Source organism: Anopheles arabiensis, chromosome 2 (assembly GCF_016920715.1).
Source record: "Anopheles arabiensis isolate DONGOLA chromosome 2, AaraD3, whole genome shotgun sequence".
In the NCBI taxonomy this organism is placed as follows: Eukaryota; Metazoa; Arthropoda; class Insecta; order Diptera; family Culicidae; genus Anopheles; species Anopheles arabiensis.
The window spans coordinates 76731765-76754113 of NC_053517.1; the positions used below are offsets into that span (position 1 = coordinate 76731765).

Genomic DNA, 22349 nt, shown 5'->3' on the forward strand with positions numbered 1-22349 from the left:
ATTGGAAATGAGCATGTCGAAATTCCGATTTCCAGTAGTCAAGGGTTCAAGCCCCGAATGAACCTTGTCTCCATACGTAGGACTGACAATCCTGCTAAGGGGGAAATCAATAAGTCACTGAAAGTCTACAAATGGTACAGGACGGTTGTTGAGCCAAAAGAAGAAGAAGAAGAAGAAGAAGAAGAATCAGAAGAAGAAGTTATCTGTCAAGTGCGAAAAATACCAAACGAAGTTGAGAGTACTTTCCATCGTTTAATTAGCCTACAAGTGTTTGCAAACAGTTTTTCGTCTTTTAGTGTAGGTGTCAGGTCAAAATCTATTTTATGCATGGTTTCGTTTGGTTTAATGAATTTTAGAAAATCATGGCTCAACGAAAGGTCGATGAAATGTATACAAAACAGATACAAAAAAATTGTTTTATTTTAAAACCTTATGATCATCAACAAATGAAGCATTTTCAGTCCACGGTAACTAATGTCACTGTTATTGGGGCCCTTCACGATTCTAGTCATCCTTTTGTATGGAGTTTGACAGTTGGAGGCTGAAATCATGTGTGGTTTTGTACACACGTAAAACTAGCCTGCAATTTTCACTCTAGATTATTCTAGCCTCAAAACTAGAATTAGATTCGAGTATCTGCTCGAAACATTGGCAAAACAAGCTGGTGTTTACATTCATCCCAAGGTGCATGAAAGTGTCCAAATTTGAACATCACTTTTTGACAGGACGGGTGAACACTTATGTTCAAACAAGCATTCTGGAGGCTTGACGAATACACAAAACACTCTTAAAATCTTCATCCAGAAGCAAGAGCGATACAAATCAGCCTTCTAAATTCATTGGGATAAGCCCACCTGTATATTATACCCACTTAGATAGCTGTACGAAAACTGCTATACAATGCAAACAGCTGACAGGCTGAAATGTTAGCCTAGGATCTTAAAACGGGAAGGGCCCCATTAATGTAACTATTATTCATGTAATTTAGTGTCTTTCAAAATGGCAATCATGTTAAAATTTACAGTAGCAGAATATCGTAAATCCAACAAAACAAGTTTTTTTTTAATTTGGTAACGACTGTAGGTGTATATAATGAAACTACTGTAGGCCGAGAATGAAACTACAGTTGATGCACCTTATTAAAAAAGCAAAATTCATTGTTGATACGCTAAGTATAACGTACTGCTTATTAGCTGACTTACATATAAAAATATTCTAATTTTACGCCAAATCAGTGTCTTTTGGCAAATTAAAATAAAGCTCAGGCAAAATTATGCTGCATTTGTTAGGGGAAATACTATACACAACTGACATGCAATTAAATGCCGTAGAGGATTACAATTTGTTAGATCTAATATATTATAAAAATAGTTACTATACTGTAGCTTTACAAACCAAGACCAACCAGATCCGATAAACAAAACTGCTTTGTGACTACTTTGTCAATCGAGTTTGACATCGCTGCCCGCAAAGCTTACCGCACCCAACAACTATGATTTTAAAATTGTGATGGGGAGGGGGGGAGTAATTCCAACGGTTTCTGTTGCGATTGCAACGGGCTGCGAGGAACTTGACTCAGCGCTTATGCAAAAATACAAATCATCAACCAAGTGTGTGTGTGTGTGTAAGCGCCAAACGACGAGCGGCCGTGTCACCGAGTCAGGTTTCGAAGAATTTCCAACGCTTTTTTTTCTTCCACCCTCTGCGACCCTTTCTCTTCTTTTCATTTTCCTACCCCCCCCCCCCTTCCACCCGCTAATAGAGGATATGTGCAGTAAATGGGTTTTTTTTTATCGCGAACGTGATCAATCTGTGCGCATTTTTTGCCGTTGTTTTTGTTTGTTCCACTCGCTTCGCTTCTCAAACGTGTTTGCTGCCGCGCGTATGCGTAATGCGATTGGTATGCGTCGCGATTTTTGTTCTCATGCCCGCCCGCTCCCCTTTTTGCAAGCAACGTGGATGGGGGGGGGGGGTGGTTGAGTGGCGTGTGTTGTGTGGTGAAGAAAGAATGTTTAAAAAAAATTGAAAGGGAACGCCAGGGTCACCCACACTTGGGAGTGTGTGGATCCGCGATATCGGTGTGGTGGGTGTGGGGGAGGAGATGGTTCGGAGAGGGTGTCTGTTGGGCGCAAATTTTTATAATATTTATGGGTCCACGGTGCACGTTACATACTAAAAATACACATGGCATTGGTTGTTTGTTTCTTCGTGTTTTTTTTTCAAACTGACCGTTACGTACGTTTCGTTTGAAATTTTTCGCCAAATGTCAAACCCCCCCACCACTAGCCATGCGCGAATATCGCTCATTCTATATCGTTTTGCATTAAAGATGCAAACGTGCTGTGTACACGGAACGCAAATGTGTGTGAAGGTGTGAGAGAGAGAGAGAGCGAGAGAGAGGGAGAGCGAGCGACTAAGTTCGAAAACGGCTGCGCACTGTACGATTTACTACGGAGCGAACGTGTTTTTTCGACAAGGACGCACATTGCTGTACATAATGTGCTGGATGGTTGGGAGAATAAGAAGGGGGGGTAAAAGCGAGGGATGGAAATTCTCCCGCATTTGCTTAGAAACGCTCACGGCATTTTCCGCTCACCAACTCAAATGCAGAGAGAAAGAGAGACATAGACATAACACACCGTCTCTAGCAGCAAACGAGCGTGTGCGTTTCCCCGTTTGGAGTGTGGCAGGATTTTCCGGAGTAATACGTCCCAGGAAGCGCTGTGGAAAAGCACCTACACACAGTACAGTGTGTGTGTGTGTGTGTGTTTTCGGTCAGTCAGTTGTGGATGGCAGATTTTCTCAATCACGCTGCTGGGCGAGTGTGTTTGGTGACGGTGGCTAAACGAACAGCACGAGCTTCCCGCAGAGGTTGTCACCCTTTAAGTTGAAGGGAAAAACAGCCCAGCTGGGGCAGTGGAAAATCACCGTTTTCCATCACTATCACGGCTTGCTGCGTGTGCGTATCCCTTCTGCTCTGTAGGGAAAATGGTGAACCGTCAGTTTCCAATCGTTGTTCCACGTTTTGTGAGAGAAGCAAACGGCATCACTAATTAGGGCATTCCCGTTTGTGTGTGTGTGTGTGTGTGTGGCTGTGTGCCTGTATGTGAGTGGTGTTTGGTGCGTGGAAAACTCGAAGGAAAAAACCGCACCTCATTAGAATGTTGTTAATTTCGTCAAACTATGCGAAAACAAAAAAACGGCAAGAGAAATCGAAAACAAACGGCGCCGTTTGCTGATGATGATGGTGCGGTGTGTCGTGTCGCGCCTGTCAATTGTTTTTTGTAGTGGCATCCCCGTCGGATCCATAGTAATTTCATTCATCGTGTGAAGGGGGGGGTACTGGGCAGGGTCAGGTGAAAGGTGTGACGGGAGCAAGCGAAAGAGTGCGAGAGCGCGAGGGAAAAAAGTGAAGTGACGCGCTTAATGTGTGTGCGATTGTAGTACGGCTTTCCCTGCCGGGCAAAATCTTCGGTAATTAGTATCGATTACAGGTGCAGTGAAAGTACACACTCCTCTTCCCGCCCGGTGAGGAGCAAAATGGGGGTTTGGATGCGATTTCCTTTTAAGAAGAGCAGCCGTCCCTCGACGAGTGTCCCTCGAGTGCCGCGCGCGTGTGATTTTCTGGCCTCTTGCCCTCTCCATTGGGTACTACACGGCAACTGGCACTGCTATTTGTGGTGGAGAAGGGACGGAGGAAGAGGTTACGAGGAGGAGGGGGGGTCTGAGGAAGTAGTAGAAACCTTCCCATCATCTCTTAGCCGCCTTCCCGTGCTGTGTAAAACGTATGCAATTCCTTCAAACACACAACTACGCAAACGACATAAGCACATGCGTACAGTCTGTTCCCGAGTTACGCAGTTCTCGACCTACGCGGATTCGGAGATACCCGTTTTTTTTATTTAACACCTGAAATGTTATATCAGTACAATTTACTTCAAGAACTGTCCAATGCAATGTAAATTGCATTTTTGTTTAAAAAATAAATAATCCGACTTAAACCCAGAAATACGACCTTTCACGATACTAGCTTTGTTATATGGAGTATGATAGTTGGCGGCTGAAATCATGTAAACACTCCATACAAAATCACACACAAAGCTAGCCTGAGATTTTCAGCCTAGATTATTTCAGCCTCAACGCTAGAATTAGATTCGAGTACCTGCTCGAAAAAATGCCAAAACAAGGTCGTGTTTTCATTTATCCTAAGAAGCGTTAAAGAGATCAGGTGGTGGAATCTAGCATCAAAATGCATGCAGACCAGATGGTCTCAAAGACTGTTTTTATAACCAAATTTAAACGTCACTTTTTGACAGGACAGGAAATGCTGCAAATCGGTAGGAGAATGATGCAAGCATACTGTGGGAAATTTGCAATCATATAGGGGAGTGTTGCAATGGACTAAGGGAATTTTGCAAGCATACCGTGGAGCTGTCATCAGACTGTGGGTGCCGGTGTAAAAAGCTTCGAATTGATATCGAATATGTTTTCAAAAAAACATAATTTTGAGTTGCTTTCTACTTAGTTCTACTTAGTAGTACTTAGTTGTACACATGAAGAACTAAATAAATCCTGTCACAGAAAAAAGTCATTATTAAACATGATAAATAAGTAAAACCATCGAAAATGTTTTGAAGTATTTACAGCGCCACCCAACAGTCGAATGACAGCTCCACAGCATTACCATTAACATTACCCTACCGATTTGAACATTCTTCTAAATGTTTGAACTATTCCCTTATATGATTCTAAACCCTGTAAAATCTTCCTTCAGAAGCAGAAACGATGAAAATCAACCTTCTAAATACATACACCTTGGGATAAGCGCACCTGCATATTATACCCACTTTCATATCTGCTCGAAAACTGCTATACAAAACAGCAAATAGGCTGGAATCTCAGCCTACCATCTTAAAAGGAAAAAGGGCTCAATATCAGAATTGTCTGCACGAATCGTTTGAAATAAATGATACAGTGTATAAAAGTACCAAAATTTATCAAAATTATCCAGTCATCAAACTTGTTTTAGCTGAAAACAGTGAAATTCGACTTACGCAAATTTCTTAGGAACGCATAAATCGCGTATCTCGGGAACAGACTGTATACATGTGTGTGTGCTTGTGTGTGTGAGTGAGCATCATTCGGGTCACGTTTCGGTACAGTACATACCGCCCGAATGCCCAATGCTCCCGTGCTCCTTGCTCCCCGCACCGGGTTCGTCTCTTGCCCGTGTCGCGCAGTCATCGTCCGGCGAAAAAAGGTGGGGAGATGGGGAAGTGTTAAAAATGGGTCACGAAATTAGTGACCCATCAACGGGTACGGGCAGGAGAGGTGCGACACCACCAATTGTAACCGTTTTACTAACACACGTTCCCTCGTCGTTCGTTGTAGTTTTCCTTCATTTTGTGAATTAGCGGAAAAATTAGCAAATCTGTGAGATTTAAACATCGAAAGCGGAGAAAAAGGGAAAATGTGTACGTGAGAGAAGGCGCTAGTCCTGGTGACCCCCAGGGGGTAGGCGGCCCCCAAGATGCTGCCGCTCAACGCTCGGCCCACAACACGATGACGGCTGATGACGACTGATGACGGGGTGGCGTATGTAATTTGTGGAGAAATTGTGGAAGGCGGAGCGCCCCGAATTGTGTAGTTAGTTCGCCGTCGTATGAGTGTGTGTGTGTGTGCGGTGGTGGTTGGAGGGAGGCTCGCGAAAGTCAATTTTGATTTGTTTGAAGCACGCGGGGAGCGGCCACCACATCAGGAGCGATTATTAGCCAACGATAGACACTGCGGGGAGAATCGAATTAGATTTACGTGGTTAGACAGAGAGGTGTGTGTGTGTGTGTGTGTTCATGTGCGGGGAGAGGGTGTAGGGGTTTTAAACTGAGCAAAGCAAAAGAGCGTTAGCGAGAAACAACGGAAGCAAACATGTTTAGCTGTCTTTGGCAATTATGGGATTGGTAAGCTTGTTTGTGTGCATAAATTGCTTATTAAATTGTGTGTGTTTTTGTTGTTGTTGTGCAGTTGGTAATTGTTGATGAATTTGTTGCGATTTTTCCCCCACCAACTCAATCCAATTATTTAACCGCATTGTGTGGCGCTTTTGTTATTTTGTTTATCACCGCGCAAGCAAACGCAAAACAATCTAACGCATCTTCTTCCTTCCCCCCTCTTTGGCAGGATTGATCCACCCACGTTCACGACGATGGAGAGCAAAAAGCTGCAGCAGCTGCAGCAGGCCAACTCACACCTGGCGCCAATGCCGCAGATGAAGCCACCGCAGCAGGGCGGTAGCGGCTACCAGCACGGGTACGATTACGGCGCCACCGGACCGGCACCGGGCCGATCGGCCATGTTTCCCGCCCAGTACCAGAGCTACGGCCAGCCGCATCCGTCGGCGTCGTCGCTCCGGTCCCCCTACTCGACCGGCAGCCCCAAATCTTCGCTCAGCACCAACAGCGGCGCACTGTACGGCGCCACGGATGGGGCTGACCTCTCGTCGGCCAGCGGGGCGGCCCAATCCGGGTATCACCTGCACCCGGCGCACCTTCAGCAACAACAACAGCAGGGTTTGCTGCACGCCCAGCATCAACAGTATCGCAGCAACACGCTCGGGCCCGGCGGCAGCGGCGGTAGCTATGGATACGATCAGCAACAGCAACATCAGCTGTACCGCGTTAGCTCCCCATCGAGCGGTAGTGGTGGAGAGCGGGAGCGGCTGTACCAGACCGCTCCGCTGGTACGGTCAGCTGGCGGTGGCGGCCCGGGCAGCAGTGGCGTCGGCACGCCCCACTCGGTGACCTCGGGCTCGACGGCCCACAACGCACCCATGTCCAAGCTGGAGCTGCAGTTCCAGCAGCTGCAGCGCGAGAAGATCCAGCAGCAGATCAAAACGGCCACGGAAGCGATCGCGCACCAGCAGCAAACGTTCGCACTGCGGCAGCAGCTCAACCCGCCCGTGCCGAACTACCATCTGAAGCAGAACCTGCTCCAGAATCTGTCCCAGCATCATCAGCAGCAGATTCAGCAGCAGCAGCAGCAGCAGCACCATCAGCAGCAGCAACAACAGCAGCAGCAGCAACAGCTGCAAGTACACAAACATCCACAATATCCTTCACAAGCGCAGCAGCAGCAGCAGCAGAAGCAGTTAGCTCAGCAGCAGAAGCAACAGCAAATGCAAAAACAGCAACAACAGCAAATTCAACACGCAATGAAGCAACAGCAGCAGCAGCAACAACAACAACAACGATATGCAGCGAACGGCGGTGGTTCACAGCATCGAAACGCGCCACCATCGAGCTTGAATCTGCAGAACCACTGCCAGCCGGCGGCCAGCGAAACCGACAAGATGATGCGCTCCCACGTCCCATCCTACCAGGGCACGCTGGATTCCGGTGCCGCAGGAGGCGTCGGTGGTGCGTACGGAGAGGAAGGCGAATCGCTGTACCTGCAGCGAGCCGGCTATCAGCAGCATGCGGGGATGGCCAACTCGCCGTCCGGCGGTGCCGCTAGCGAAATCATCATTCAGCAGAACATTCCCGGGCAGGTGGTGAACCAAGCCTGTCAGACGCAGATCAGCTCGATGGTGCTGGCGGGCAGTAGTAACGCAGCCGGGCAGCAGCAGCAGATGAAATCCTCCCCCTCGGACACGCTGTCCAGCCCGTCGCACGATTCGAGCGAGCGGAAGCGCAGCACGGGAGGCCAGCAGCATACGCTCAAGTCGCCCGTCACGCGGCGACCCGCCAACGCGCCCGTTGCGCTGGCCGGCTGGCTGTACAAGCAGGGCTCGGACGGACTGAAGGTGTGGCGCCGGCGCTGGTTCGTCCTGTCCGAGTACGTGCTGTACTACTACAAGGGGCAGGAGGAGGAGAAGCTGCTCGGCACGGTGCTGCTGCCGTCGTACAAGGTGTCCGCCTGCTTCCCCGAGGACAAGATCTATCGCAAGTTTGCGTTCAAGTGCGAGCACGCCAACATGCGCACGTTCGTGTTTGCGGCGGAGAGCGGCGAATCGATGAGCCAGTGGGTGAGGGCGCTGACACTGGCCACGATGATGATACAGCCGGCGGGGACGGAACAGGAGGAAAGTCTCTCCCAGCAGCAGCAGCAGCAGCAGCCGCAGCAGCAGCAGCAGCAGTACAGCAGTGGCAAAGCGGGCGGTACTGGGACGGAGCTGCTGTCGAGTGATTCGAGCGGTGGGCCTCAGTCGCACGGGTCAAACGATACGATGAAACTGATCCAGCAAGCGAGTGGGAATGGCAGTAGCAGCAGCAGTGGTGGTGGTGGTGGTATGTCTGCACTCAACGATAGCATGTCCATGCCGCAACCGCTCTACGCCAATGCTCCACCGAAGCCGAGACGCGTCAACGATGGCGGCTACTCTTCGCCCAGCCCCGAACATACGATGCTGCACGATCGGTACGATCAAATGGTGCAGCAGCAGCAGATGCTGGCTACCGGGGGACAATACCCCCCGGGGGCAGTGGGGGGTGGTTCGGGCCCGCCGAACGGGGGCATGGTACTCGGTAGCAGTCGAACGCCAGCCGCACTAACGGCCCATGCGATCTACGGCGATCCGAAGCGAATCGAACGCGACCTGTACATTCAGAAACTGATCGAGCAGCAGCAGCAGCAGCAGAAATTGAACGCTTCCAAGCAGCAACAGCAGCAGCAACAACAACAGCAACAGCAGGGAATGCAGTCCTCTCCCATGCACGGTGGTGGGGTAATGCGAAGCGGTGGCGGTGCCGGAACGAATCCCTTCCTGTACCCGAGCAACGATCGCCGGACGCCGGACACGTACGGGCCGCCCAACTCGGCGATCGATCCCAAGCACATGTCCGACTATGAGGACATCTACAACCTAACGATGCTCTCCAAGTCGCTGCCGGCGAACGCGATGGAAGCGGCGGCGGGAGGAGCAGGTGTGGCAGCCGGTGGGACAACCTACAAACGGCCGTCCAGCCCGCTGCGCTACGAAGGCAATGGAGCGTTTCCGGCGTACATGGGCGCCGCAATGTACAATGCCGGCCAATTTGAGGTGAGTGCTGATGAGAATTACCGTTTATAATTGTGATTAGATTTGAATCGGTCTGGGCTGGCTGGAGACAGACTTGAATGCGTTGTTACAGTGTGTCCAGTGTGTGTGTGTGTGTGTGCTCCAATTGAGATCACGCACCCCGGGTCTGATCGCAGCGATCAATTTCACTGTACTGTTGGCTTTTCCAATGCATTGCAATGACTTTCATGTGAACGAATTAAGTATAATGGCTTGTGGTACAATGTCGTTTGGTACAGTACATGTACATATGGCAGTTAATTTCCGGCCGAAAATTTCTAATTTTATTCGTATCTTTTAGACAGTGCAGGACTGCGCCTTAAATTAGATAGCTTGACTCGCATTTCGGGTTTCCAAGAGATCGAAAATCAACGTGATTTCAAAAAGACCGAAGCGTGAATGTGTGTTTCTACCAGGGATTCTTGGTACACAGTTACTTGTTGGCTGAGTTGGAGCTAAAGAAATACAAGCTGTCCCAGAGATACACGGTTAATGGGGATCAAAAACGGCCGCAAAATACCGCGTATCTCAAATTTCCGCCTAAGTCGAAACTCGTGATTTCTAGTCAAAATATCACTAATTTTCGTATTGCAAGTAGGGGCTGGTTTTTACCATCTGATTAATTATTTGATATTATTCTGACTGAATATAACAGTTTTAAACCTTTTGAAATTGTGTTTTAACATTCGATCACAAGGCAAATTATTTACCATTTGACTATTGATGTGTCAAATCAGTACAATGTGCTCAAAGCAAACCGCGTATCTCCGAATCTGCGTGTATGAGGTACGTAGTATCTTGGGGACTACCTGTAACTCACTCGTAAGCTTCAAAATGCTGAATGCTGCAAGTAATTCCCGTTTATGGAACATCGAATATAGATGCTCGTCACTATTGGGATGGATCGAAACCTACGATAACCAACTACTTGCACAAAACCCTTTGGCGAAATCTTCACCATGTCCTAAACAAGGACATATGTCGCCATATCCAGGTTTATCTAAGGTCGCGCTCTCTCTGTTGGCCTACTCACGATAGAGCACGTCGTCGTGACATGGCCCGGTCAACAATCATTCTGCAGGATGTTCGGTTCTTGGCTGCAGCCTCCCATCCATGTGGACACCCAATCTCTGACAGGTTTCGCTTCGCCTGATCCAACCATCGAGCTTGCTGTGCTCCCCTGCGCCTTATGCCGAACTGGGGATCGCTGTGGAACACCTTCTTGGTGGGGCATGAGTCTGACATCCTCATGACATGGCCTGGAAATCGTATCCTGCCAGTCTTCGCCATGGTCAGGATGCTCGATTCACCATACTGCTCAGCAAGCTCGTGGTTCATCCTTCTCCTCCACGCTCCATGCTCGAACACACCGCCAAAAATGGTCCGGAGGATACGTCGCTCTAGCACGCCCAGAGCGTTTGCATCTTTCACTGGGATGGTCCAAGATTCGTGTCCATAGAGGACCACTGGGCGAATCAATGTGCGATATATCTCACATTTCTCATCTTCTCGATCGCAGCAGTCGGTGAAGCCCATAGGATGCCCGATTCCCCTGAACAATGTGTCTCCGGATTTCTGATGTCATTGTCCGAAGTAACGACTGTCCCGAGATAGTAAAACTCCTGTGATACCTCGAGATTATCGCCATCAACTAATACATGGCCTACCAGTTGGGCACTATCGTGGGCTGAGCCTCCTGCAAGCAGAAGACTTCATCTTGGGCGCATTGATCCTCATCCAATTCTTACTGCTTCGGGCTTTTGTCTGGTGTACGCCTCACATACCTTCGCTGTTGTCCTGCCGATAATGTTGATGTCATCCGTGAAGCCAAGACATTGGAGAGACCGGCAGAAGATCGTGCCACGGATGTCGTTGTCTAGCCACGCGATTCGAATGACAACTTCCAGGGCGATGTTGAAGAGCAGATAGGAGAGTCTATCACCTCAGACCTCTGTGAGATTCGAAAGATTCCAATGTCAAGTTCGACATTCTACACCTTGCACTGCACCCCGTTCATGGTGGTCTCTAACAGCCGGATCAACTTCCCAGGGAAGTGGTACCGCTGCATGATGTTCCATAGCTCATTCCGGTCTATGGTGTTGTAAGCCGCCTTGAAGTCGATGAACAGGTGGTGGAGCATCTGCCTGAGAGAAAAAATTTGGTCGGCGATAGATTTGTCCCCAACAAATCCATCTTGTTAGCTACCGACGAAATTTGTAATGCAAGTGGTCCAAGTCTGCAGAACAGAATCTGGGACAGGGTTTTGTAGGCGGCATTGAGGACTGTGATGGCTCGCAAGTTCGAGCAATCGAGCCTGTTACCCTTTTGTAGTCTGGGGTGAATGACACCCAGTTTCCACTGTTCCGGCAGTTGTTCTTGTACCAAGATTATCACGATCAGCTGATGCATTTCGATGGTAAGCCTCTCCGGCCCCATCTTGAAGAGCTCGGCCGCCAGTTCATCGCTGCCCGCAGACTTATTGCTCTTAAGCTGCTTGATGGCGCTGGCAATCTCATCCACAGATGGCAGAAGAATCTCGATGTCTGGATTATTGCTGTAGCTGGTGTTACTGCTCTGCTGCTGCTGTGGTGGTTGCCATGTTCTGCCACTTGCTCCAGCCTTTCCTGCCTCTACTCCATTAAGGTGTTCTTCGAGGTTAATTGTTATACCAACAACAAAAAATGGAATCAAATAGTATGATTCTTGATATCAACAGCTTTAAGCTGCGATCGTAATGCAATAACATTCTCGATCTTTTGAATAACATTCGAGTATGACCGCTTTATTGTATAAATTTGTATTAATGTTGTTTTGTTGACATTACTATTCTACAGCATCAGTCACCGGGAGCTGCCGGTCAACATCCCCAGCACGCCCAGATGCGTGCACGACCCATTCCACCGAGCATTCCGCGGCCACATTCTGCAGACTTTCTGGACTACGAAGCGCGCCATCCAATGAACCAAGCAACCGGCGGTGTGACCGATGAGCCAAGCCCTGTCCATCGCACCCCACGGCCCAAATCGAGCCTAGACATCAACCGAACGCCCGATCACTACTACTATTCCGAGGCCAGCTATGCCGAGAAGATGCGCCTGCAAAGCGCTTCCTACCTGCAGCGAACCAACAACCCGGGAGCTGGGGCGTCGCGCAAACAACGATCCGATGATATGCAAGGTAAGGAAGAGATTTGATTCGATATCAAACCAAATCGCTAAATTCTCCCACCCATTTCAATTTCCACTCTACAGGATTGTTTGCCAGCGGTACGATGCCCCGGGATGGCCTGTACCGGAGCGGCAGTGGTAAAATCATGCAGCTGCAAGCATCTGGCCAACAGGGTGAAGATTATCCGCACGGTGGTTCGCAAAGTATGCCCCGGCCGTCCGCTACTGACCATCGGACCGGTGGCACCGGTCAGGGCCGTCCCACCGTCAGCAGCTTAAAGAAGCAGGGCACTGCCCAGCAGCAGCAGGAACAGTTTGCCCGTTCGGCGAGCGCCCGGTTGCCCCGCAAGGAGGAAGACTCGTCGCTGCGAGACGGCGAACGCAAGCGGGAGGAATCCATGAAGCGACTGCTCGAGTGGAAGCAGCGCATGCTGCAATCGCCGCTGACGAAGAAAATCGCCAGCCAGCACGCGGCAACGATGGCATCGGCCGAATCGCTCAATCGTGGCTCCAATGCAAGCGTTGGTGGTGCCGATCGACGCAACGAGGACATCTACGGTCTGAAGGCGGACGCTGAGGCGCTACTGCGCGGGGACTACTACGCATCGAGCTACGAACGCCAGTCGGTGGGTGATCTGACGGCCCTAGGCTCGGTGACGGCCGCCAGAAAGCATGGGGGCAGTGCGGTTAACATTGCGCAAGCGTCCTCGTCGGCGTTCGGCAGCCAGATGAAGCTGAACGGTGACTACAACAGCTACTCGTCGGACGATGAAGGTAAGGTGTAGTGAAGCTGTGCATCTTGATCCATATCTTGATATATACTGCACTGAAATGATACTCAATACTGACGTGTACACGTAAATGGTCTAACAAAATGCCCAGCTTGCTGAAGCGCACTAGTTTGTTTCTTCTTCTCTCTTTTTTTATTTTGGCATTTTTTTCCTCTTTCTACTTATCTCTGTGTCTCTGACTGTGTGCGCTATTTATATGTTGGAGTTTCATTAATTTAAGCTTTTTAGAGTAATCTTTCCGAAATTTTGTGATTTTTGTTCTGTTTTTTTTACATTCGTTTCTTTTCCTTTGCATTTGTATCTTTTGTGCCCTTCTAGTGTTGGAATTCATACATGGGTTTCTATTACACGTTTGCAATTTTGTATGCATGTTTTGTCATTTTTAGGTTAAATATTGTACTAAGAAAAAAAAATTAGATCGTTTAGATCGCTTAGATCGCACTTTACCTAGAGTTGAACGTCCCCAACTCCTCCGGAATAGCTTAGCTGCTCCGTTCTAAAGCGTTCTCAGCGCGTAGAACATAACAAACCACTCCTTCTTATCTGTTTCTTCCTTCTTCCTTCCTTTCTCTCTTCGCCTTCTTTACAATGTTCTGGATTTGCTTAGAAAACTGTGTTTCATCATCTATTATGCGTTGCGTTTTAGTGTGTTTGTTTGTGTGCGTGTGTGTTTCTTTTTGTTTTGGCCTTTAAATTTCGCACTCTGTTTATTTTTTGTACTAAGAGAAAAACAAGTCTTCGTCGATTGTAAAAATTTGTTGCACTACTTGTTCCACCGTTTTCCCACTTTTGCCAAAATGGGAGGGAAAAACACAAACACGCGTGCGTTTTATTGTTTCATATTCACATGTATATATATATATATATATAGATTGACTTTTTTGTTGTTGTTTTGTATCACTGTTTTACTTCTGGTTTGGTGTGTTTTCTCTATACATTCATCTCTTACGCGAGACCTTCCTGCCTGGCAGCGTAAAAATAGCCAAAGAAGAGCCAAGCTCTGGTACACACAATCGAAAGGTATGGAAATATGAGGAAAAGTGTTGTCTCTTTGTTTCGTTATTATCAAAACTGCATATATATTTATAGTGGGAAGTAAAGCGGATTGATGTTTTTCCTTCTCATCTCGTAACCGAACAACCGAACAAGTGTCTACAGTCTGAAAAGCAAATCCTGAATCACGAGGAACGGTGAACTTATAGCCCTACACATCTTCTCATGTGACATCTCTCGTTTTTTTTATTCACCACTGTAATTAGTACTAATCTCATGTTACCTTTCTACACTACACGACCACTAGTTCTAATACTGGCCTGTACTAAGCCCTGTACTAAGTATATGTACAGTGTATCTGAATTGTATGTATCGGTTAGAGCTGCCTATGGCTTAGAAGGTTGATGGCGGGTAACATAAAGACACCGTCAGGTTAAGCTAAAACTTTATCCTGACAACTGGTTAACCTTGGTTTCGGTACACATTGTTATGTATTTCGGTGAGCTTTTCTCTCTGTCCCTTTATCTCTAAACAAAAACAGTACAAAATTGTTAGCCTCTTTAGCCAAGTAATGTAGCGCAGCAAGGCCCTAAATGGTCCTTATTTAAAAAGGAAACGACAATCCAGGCTTATGGCAGGGAAACGTAAAGTTATGTGCTACTAAAACCACCCCACTGCCCCTCTCACTCAACTCTCAACCCTACCCCCTACCCGACTAAGAGACAGCAAAACCAAAAAAAAAGAAGAAAATCTGACAACACTTATCTCATACCATACATTTCTCTGTTGTATGTGTGTATTTTCATGTATTATATTAGATGGAAGAAATTTTACGCCGGCAGGAAGGTCATCCCCACTACTACTACCACCACTCGCTAGTACCGCTTCCGCGCAAGAGGTAGCGGACGAAGCACCACAACCACCACAACCACCACACAATTTAACACCACACACCCCACCCCACTGCCACCAGTTTAGGGAATTTCCACCGGCTGGCAGCAGCACCACTGACAATAACAACAGTACGATGCACGCATTAACGCAATCTTTTTACGCCGACCCGGCCGGCACTGGTGGCGGTGAGGGTAATGCAAGGAGGATGCTCCGCAAGGACGATGGCACGGACCGAAACGGTCCACCGATCGCGCAGGAGGTCGAGCAGGGCAAACCGGCAGGACTGGAGACGATGATTGAGCGACAGGCTGAGGCAGAACAGACTGATGATGTTGTTGATGATGATGATGATGATGGGGTGTATGAGGATAGTTTAGTGAATCACGCAAGCGTTAGCGCCAGTCCCAACCTCAGCGTGGACGCGAATGTATATGAAAATAGTTTTATCAAAGCGCCAAATGAGCGCAAGAGCGTGGAGAGGGATTTAGAGCAATCGAAACAGTTCAGCGATAGGGGCGGTTTACTTCGTACCGCCACAAATAACCACAGCAACGATAGCAGCAACCAGCTGCCTAATGATAAAGGTAGTGGTAGTAGTGTGATAAATGGTAGTGGGAACAATAACCCGTCGCTTGACGACAACCCGTTGCACATAATGGAGAAGGGAGGTTCGTCGTCTAATCAGCACGATCAGCAATTACAGTCGTACGTTCCAGTTTACAAGCACAGCATAACGTCGCTGGGCATTAAAAGCTTACATTCCGGTTCGGTGAACGTTTCCAGTGGAGCAACAGGTATGGAGGGGTTCAAGGGGATGTCCACTCCAACTAGGAGCGAGTCTTTGAGAGAAAAGGACGTGACGGAGCACGGTAGTGAAAATTATTCCGACCAAGAAGACATCGAGAAAGGTGCAGACGACGGAGAGGACATCTTCGAGTACACGGACGAAGATCTGGACGAAGCACTGCAACAAGCTGAACAGCCCGAGCCGGAACTGTCGCCCAAAGGCAACCCGTCCGCCGCCGAGCTGCTGAGTCGCCGGGCGCTGGACGACGAACTTTCCCTGCAAATAATGGAAGGGCACTATATGCCGATGACGCCGCGCAGGACCGTAATCAGCTCGGCAAGCAGCTGCACAACGCTTTCGCTCATGAACGCGTCCAGCAGCAACACGGCAGTTGGCGGAAAGTTACGACCCTGCGAAAGCCTGACCGCGATGGACATTCTCGACTCGATACAGAAAGGCAACGGAGAGATGCAGATATGCAACGCGTACGACGAAAGTACGTACATCGAGATGACCAAGGGAACGCACGGGAAGAGCGTGTTTGCCACGGCGGACGAGCTGCGGGGAACGACGTACGAGATGATCATGGTGCGTACGGATCCCGCGTCCCGACCGGCTTCGGGGAAGGGGGCGAGTGGCGGCAAGGCCGGTGAGTTTGGGCTGGGGAGAAATGGGCCACAGCCGCCACCGCCGCCGCCGGTCGATTCGGAACCACTGTACATGGAGCTGTCGCAACTGCACAGTAACATCAATGCGCTAAAGGACACGAACCGGGCGCTGGCAGACGAAGCTACGCAAAGGGATGCCAAGAAGCAGTGTGACAGTGTGAAGGGGGGGCCTGAGGGGGGCCAAACGAAGGTCCTACCGGGCGGCGGGACGGAAAGCGCGATCGAATTCGGTGGCGAAAAGACAAGCACAATGGTGCGGATGAAAAACGCAATGACCGGCGGTGGTAATATCGCCGGTAGTGGCGGCGGCGTTGGTGGTAACAAGAAGAAGAAAAAGGATAAAAACTGGCCCGACATCGTGATGCAGTCGAGCAAGCCGGAGGACAGTGACAGTGAATCGGACACGGCCGGTGGTGGTGACAAGGTGACGGATGACTGTAAGCGCATCGCCAAAAAGAAGCACGGTGGCAAAGAGAAGAAGCACCTAGCGACAACGCACAGTGCCGAGCTGCAGAGCAAAACGATGGCCCGGTCGCGATTCAGCCTGTCCGACACCTTCCGGCCGGCGTCCTACTATTTGGGGGCCAGTGGCAGTAGCAACAACACTCCGTTCGGTCTTCACGGCGGTGGGGCGGGCGACGGCACGTTTGACAGCTTGCTGGACAGTTCCGACAGTGATATCGTATCTCCGCCTCCGATACCGATCACTTCACTACCGCTTGATGAACCCGATGGTACTGGTGGTGGTGGAGATGAAGGGAGAGTAGGGTTGCTAGGACCGGGCATCGATTTCGCCCGGTACGCCGACCGGGAACGGTTTCGCTCGAGCGAAGCGATCGATCTAATTAGAAACCATCACGCCGCGCAGCAGGAGAAGCGACAGTCGGTGCAAAGCTTGGTCGCGGGTACGTCCAGCGGCGGCCAGTCGTTGGCCGGCTCGATGAACCTTTCGTACGGGATGCGGCGCGAAAGTGGCAGCATCTCTTCCAACCGGTCCAGTTTGCGCAGCAGCTCGCAGGGTCTTTTTACTAGCAGCGGCGCTGCTGGTAAGCCTGGGCGGGATTCGCTAGCGGGTAGCGGAGCGGACCGGTATGACGGTGTGTCGCATGCGTCTTCCGAGTATGAGCTGCTGCTGCGGGAAACGGGAGCGAATGGAGGACGAACGGCGACGATGGGAGCGAACAGGGATAATAGCGCGTCTGCCCGCAGCTCGATCACGCTGTCCGAAACGAGCGGGTCCATCGAGTGGAGAAGCCGATCGTGCATGGATGTGTCGATGCGGAACAAACGGCGACCGATATCGGGCAGTTCCATCAACTGCCCGATCGAGCTGGCATTGGATGGTTGCGAAATTGCCAGCGCTGAGGTCGATCGCTACTCGCACAGCGTTGGCGGAGTAGGAGGAGGAGGAGGAGGAGGAGCTGAGATGAACAGCAACTCGTCCAACTTTTCGCAGAACGGGCACGACAATAGCATCTACTACGAGAATGTCGACATGCCGGGTCCGCCTCCGCACGGGTCGTCCGAATCGATCGGGCGCACCAGCTCGTCCGGTCCGATTCTGAGCCCGCTGAGGGAGAAAAACCTCTCGCTGCACGATGCCCGCTGCCAGTCGGAGTACCTCGGCACGGTGCTGGAGGGCCACAGTCTGGACGTGGAGAATGCTTCCCTTTCGTCGTCGGCCCTCGATCCGGACCAGCAAAGCTCGTGCACACTGCGCGGTGATTATGAGCGGTCCAATCAGTGCAATAGGACGATTACGCCGATCGAGGAGGGTGGCGTGGCGCACTCGGTCGTGGCCGAACCACTGCACAGCCGCAACAACAGTACACTGTCGTCGGAGGGTGCACCGTACTACTACTCCGATCTGCAGGCAAGGGCAGGATCACGCGAGGACGATCGAGTCGCGCAGCAGCACAGCCGTCAGCTGAGCAGTGAACGATGTGGAGGACCGACGGCGACGATCGCCCAACCAGGCGACACGTTGAACAATCAGCGCGATCCGGGCGGGTTGCGCAAACCGACGACGGGTAGCATTTTCCACATCCACAATCCGCTGAACAACACGCTCAAGGCGGCCAACCTGTTGCTGCACGCGTCCGCCACCGAGAAGCACGCGGATATCGATCGGAAAAACATCTACGAATCCGACCGGATCGGGCAGAAGGACGTGAACAAAACGATCGCTGCGTCGCTGGCGGCGGGCGGCAGTAGAGCGGTGGCTGGCAGATCGGGTTCGTCGCTATCGATGGCCACCTCGAAGGATGGCAGTGCGGTGAACGTACGGCAGTCGACTGGTTCGTTGGGTGGTGGTTATACAGGTGTCGTCGGTGGAGATGGTGGTGCGTATTCCGCCGGCAATGGTGATCCTGCTGCAGGATGTAGTAGCAGCAGCAGAAGAGACAGTGTGCAGATGCAACAAATGCTTGATACGTCCGGGGGTAACATCTCGTCCGGAGATCAGCTCTGGGAGGAAGACACCCTTTGGCGGGATAACTTGCGCCGCGTGTCGCACATTCATGCCAAATCGATGGACAATCTTGATCATCTCGGTACGATCAGGTCACCATCGTCTGCTGCTCTGCTGGTGAAAACGATCAACCAACAGCAGCAGCAACAGCAGCAGCAGGAACAGCGGGAAATGCAGGAACAAAGGTTGCGTGACGCACACCAGGACGCTGCTCACGGTGAAGAGACGAACCCCAAACCAATCGTTAAGATCAATCGGAAGGATGTGACGTATGTTAACGAGCATCTAGCACATCTGCCTGTGTCGAAAGCAGTATTCGGCGAACAATCAATATCGGCTGCAGCGGTTGCGAACAAATCCAGCACTCCCTTAGCAATTGAAGAAGGAGCGGGTGGCAATGGGGACGATGATGATGTGTATGTGCAGCTTGCCAGCAACGTGTCCTCCTCCGGTACGATCGTACGGGACGGTCGGTGGTCCTCGTCCAGCGGGCGTGACTCGGATGCGGTGTACGAGGTGCTGCGCGACGAAATCAACCGCTACGACATCAATCGCGAAACGATACGCCAGTGGGATTTGATGTCTAGCGGGCTGGTCAATAGCAGCAATTCAGCAGGGGGCAGCACTTCCAGATCGGGTGGAAATAACAGCAGTGAAACGTACCACCAAAAACCGTTGTCTGCTGGTAATGGTGGCATCTCTGGCAAACCGAACGCTCAACAGCCTGCCATGGAGAGTGCAGGTGATGCCATAACGTTGTCTAGCGCCGGCACTAGATCACTTGCAGCGAAACAATATTACTTAGAGGCGTGTGAAAAACCCCACGACGTTATGACTGTGAGCAGTCTGAACAGTGGCAAGCACAGTATGGAAGACAGTAAGCGAAAGATGGAAACGTTGAGAGATAAATATAATTTGGACAGTGGCAAACACGTGAACGCTCGAATAGAGGACGCAAGAGGAGTAATGCATTTAGAAGATAGTTTGAATGTTAGAAAAAATCAATAAGAAAAATGAGGATTAATCGGATAGCTGAAACAAAAGCCAAAATCGTGTAAATAGTGTTAAACCTAACAAGCGAATATGCTGCACACTTTTTCACACCCGATTACAATAACAATTTTTGTACGATTGTATGCATACAATATTGGATGCAAGATATTGTTAAAACTACCATGTACAGTATATTTTTCATATTAGATGTAATTACATTCCAATAGGAATTGCGCGGTTGCGGTAATGTGCGAGAACCTCCGTTTACAAGGTGACACATGAAATTCAATAAGATAAGTTGGATAATAGCGCATTTTTACTTTCCCTCGGTTATTATTGATGTAAAGTCTGTGCAGACACATATTGCAAATATTGTAAATATATATACATGTAAAAACAATGGAACAGTGTGAGCTTAAAATGTTTGTGTAAAAAACCCCAGATCATTTACGTTTTGTACAGGACATGAAGTAACAAGGTATGATGAACCATCGAAACACTATGCGAGTGCTCTATTAAAAATGAGATGATTTAACGCACACTATAACATATTGCCCAAGGAGCAAAAAGTGTATTAACGGTTTCAATTTCTTTATTCCACTTTTTGCACTCTTTCCCCCTTTTTCGCACCCCTTCTTTTTCTCACAGCCTCGATATCGGTGCGGAATGTGTTCAATCTTCCGAAGGTCGCGCTAACGGTCAAGCCGGACCCATCCGATCCCGCCTACCTGCAGGCAGTGGCCAAGGGAGCGGGAACGCCCGGAAGCAGCTACTACGAGGGCATGATGATGGGCGCTGCTGCCGCTGACTATTACGCCAGCGACAAGTACATTCGGCCCGACATAAGCTTCGAGTCGACGCACGACCTGTACACCCAGGCCCAGCTGCAGCGTGCCCAGGAGCTGAACCTACAGCAGCACTATCAGCTGCAAAACATCGACCGAAGCTTGGCAACGATGCAGGACCAGCAGCAGCTGCCGCAGGACGCTTCCCCGCAATCGCCGATGGCTGGTAGGCCCGATGGGCCAGCGCACTGGTCGGCGGCCCCTACTGTGGCAGGTGGTGCGTCTGGCAACGATCCGGGCGGATATATGAACGGTCGTATGAACAGGGAAGCCTCGAGTGAACGATTGGACGCGAAGGTAAGATTGGGAGGGAAGATAACTAGCGAGGTGTGGTACAGGATGAAGTGGTCGGAAGGTTTATCAAGAAGTATGTTTGTGTGTGTTGACAGCATGATCGTTGCTAACTCCAATCGTTACTTCCGTAAACGATATCTGTGATCTTTAAAGATGTTTTTTTGTTTATGATACTTTCAAGCAAATGTGAAACTAGATCGTTAAGAGACGTGTTTTAGGCTTATCAGCAAAATCGTTTAAACATACTCTTCGTACCTTTTAAAAAAAAACTTTCACAGCCGTTGGATGTGTCTGCTGGTGATCTTCTAAACCGGACGCACGAAGAGTTGATACTGCTCTTGATTCAGTTGCGACGACAGAACAGTCAAACAGCGCGATCGATCGAACAGTGCTGCACGAACATTCATGAATTACAGGTTTATTATTTTTGTGTTTTAATTTTTATATGTTATTAACTTTCGGTGGCTCTGTGGATGGAATTTGGACGATTGGTTGGGTTTAATTAGCACAATAAGAATAGGTTTTGCACATAAAACTAACAAAATACGCAATATTAACATTTTTTCCTATTTTTTACATTGAATTTTGCGAATAAAATTCATTTTTAAACATTTTTTGGTGACTAACATTTAAGTGAAAGCTTAAGTGCTTTTTGGTGCTGGAAAGATAAAATAATGCGACCAAAAGAACATTGCCGTGACAAAAAGCAACACTTAACATCAAGCATTAGAAGTTTGTTCTTCCATTCGTTAACTAATATTTCTAACCAACTTTAGAACCTTATCCGCACCGCTGAGGGAAACCGGAAGGCGGACAGTTTAGCCCGCCTGGATGCACTCAAGCAACAGCTAACGGAGCTGGAAAAGCAGTACGAAAAGGAGAAACCCTTGATCAATCTGGTCGACAATATGGTCAAGCTGGGCAGTCTGTACCGTGGTCCGGTCGGTGGCAAGAAGCAACTCCAATCGCCCGAATCGGCCACGCTCGATCGCTTGGAGTTCAATCAGCGCATGCAGGAGCGCCGTTTGCTGCAGGAAGAGCAGCGTCAGTGGGATCGTACCAGTCCGAACCACGTGGAGCTACAGGTGAGTACGATGATTACCAAAGCTCTTAAGTAAACTAACCCATATTCTTTTGTGCAGTCGAAGGTGCAGCAGCTATACCAGATCGATAAACTAATGCAGGAAGAATCCGGCACACTGCAAGCGCTGCAGCGTGATAAGGAGAATTTGGAAAAAGCGCTCGCGACACTGAAGACGCACGTTTTGAATCGGGAAGGTGGAAACATGCCGATGGCGATGGATACCGCCCGACAGCAGCAGCACACGCTGGAGCGTGAGCTGACAAGGGTGCATCAGTTGCTGGCAGCTAATTCGAAGGTGAATTATACTGAAA

The 22349-nt window shown here is 49.5% G+C and overlaps 1 protein-coding gene across 1 annotated transcript in view; it reads left to right on the forward strand.

Moving 5' to 3' along the window:
- The first annotated feature begins 2787 nt into the window (after nucleotides 1-2787).
- The window catches only part of LOC120894253, a 28304-nt gene continuing 8742 nt past the window's right edge, over nucleotides 2788-22349 (forward strand). The window contains 11 exon segments of the mRNA XM_040296737.1: nucleotides 2788-2959; nucleotides 5392-5957; nucleotides 6178-9034; nucleotides 11887-12229; nucleotides 12304-12993; nucleotides 14822-19812; nucleotides 20043-20058; nucleotides 20464-20957; nucleotides 21233-21370; nucleotides 21731-22039; nucleotides 22097-22333. Coding sequence (XP_040152671.1) covers nucleotides 5926-5957; nucleotides 6178-9034; nucleotides 11887-12229; nucleotides 12304-12993; nucleotides 14822-19812; nucleotides 20043-20058; nucleotides 20464-20957; nucleotides 21233-21370; nucleotides 21731-22039; nucleotides 22097-22333 — 10107 coding nt within the window. The 5' untranslated portion in view covers nucleotides 2788-2959; nucleotides 5392-5925.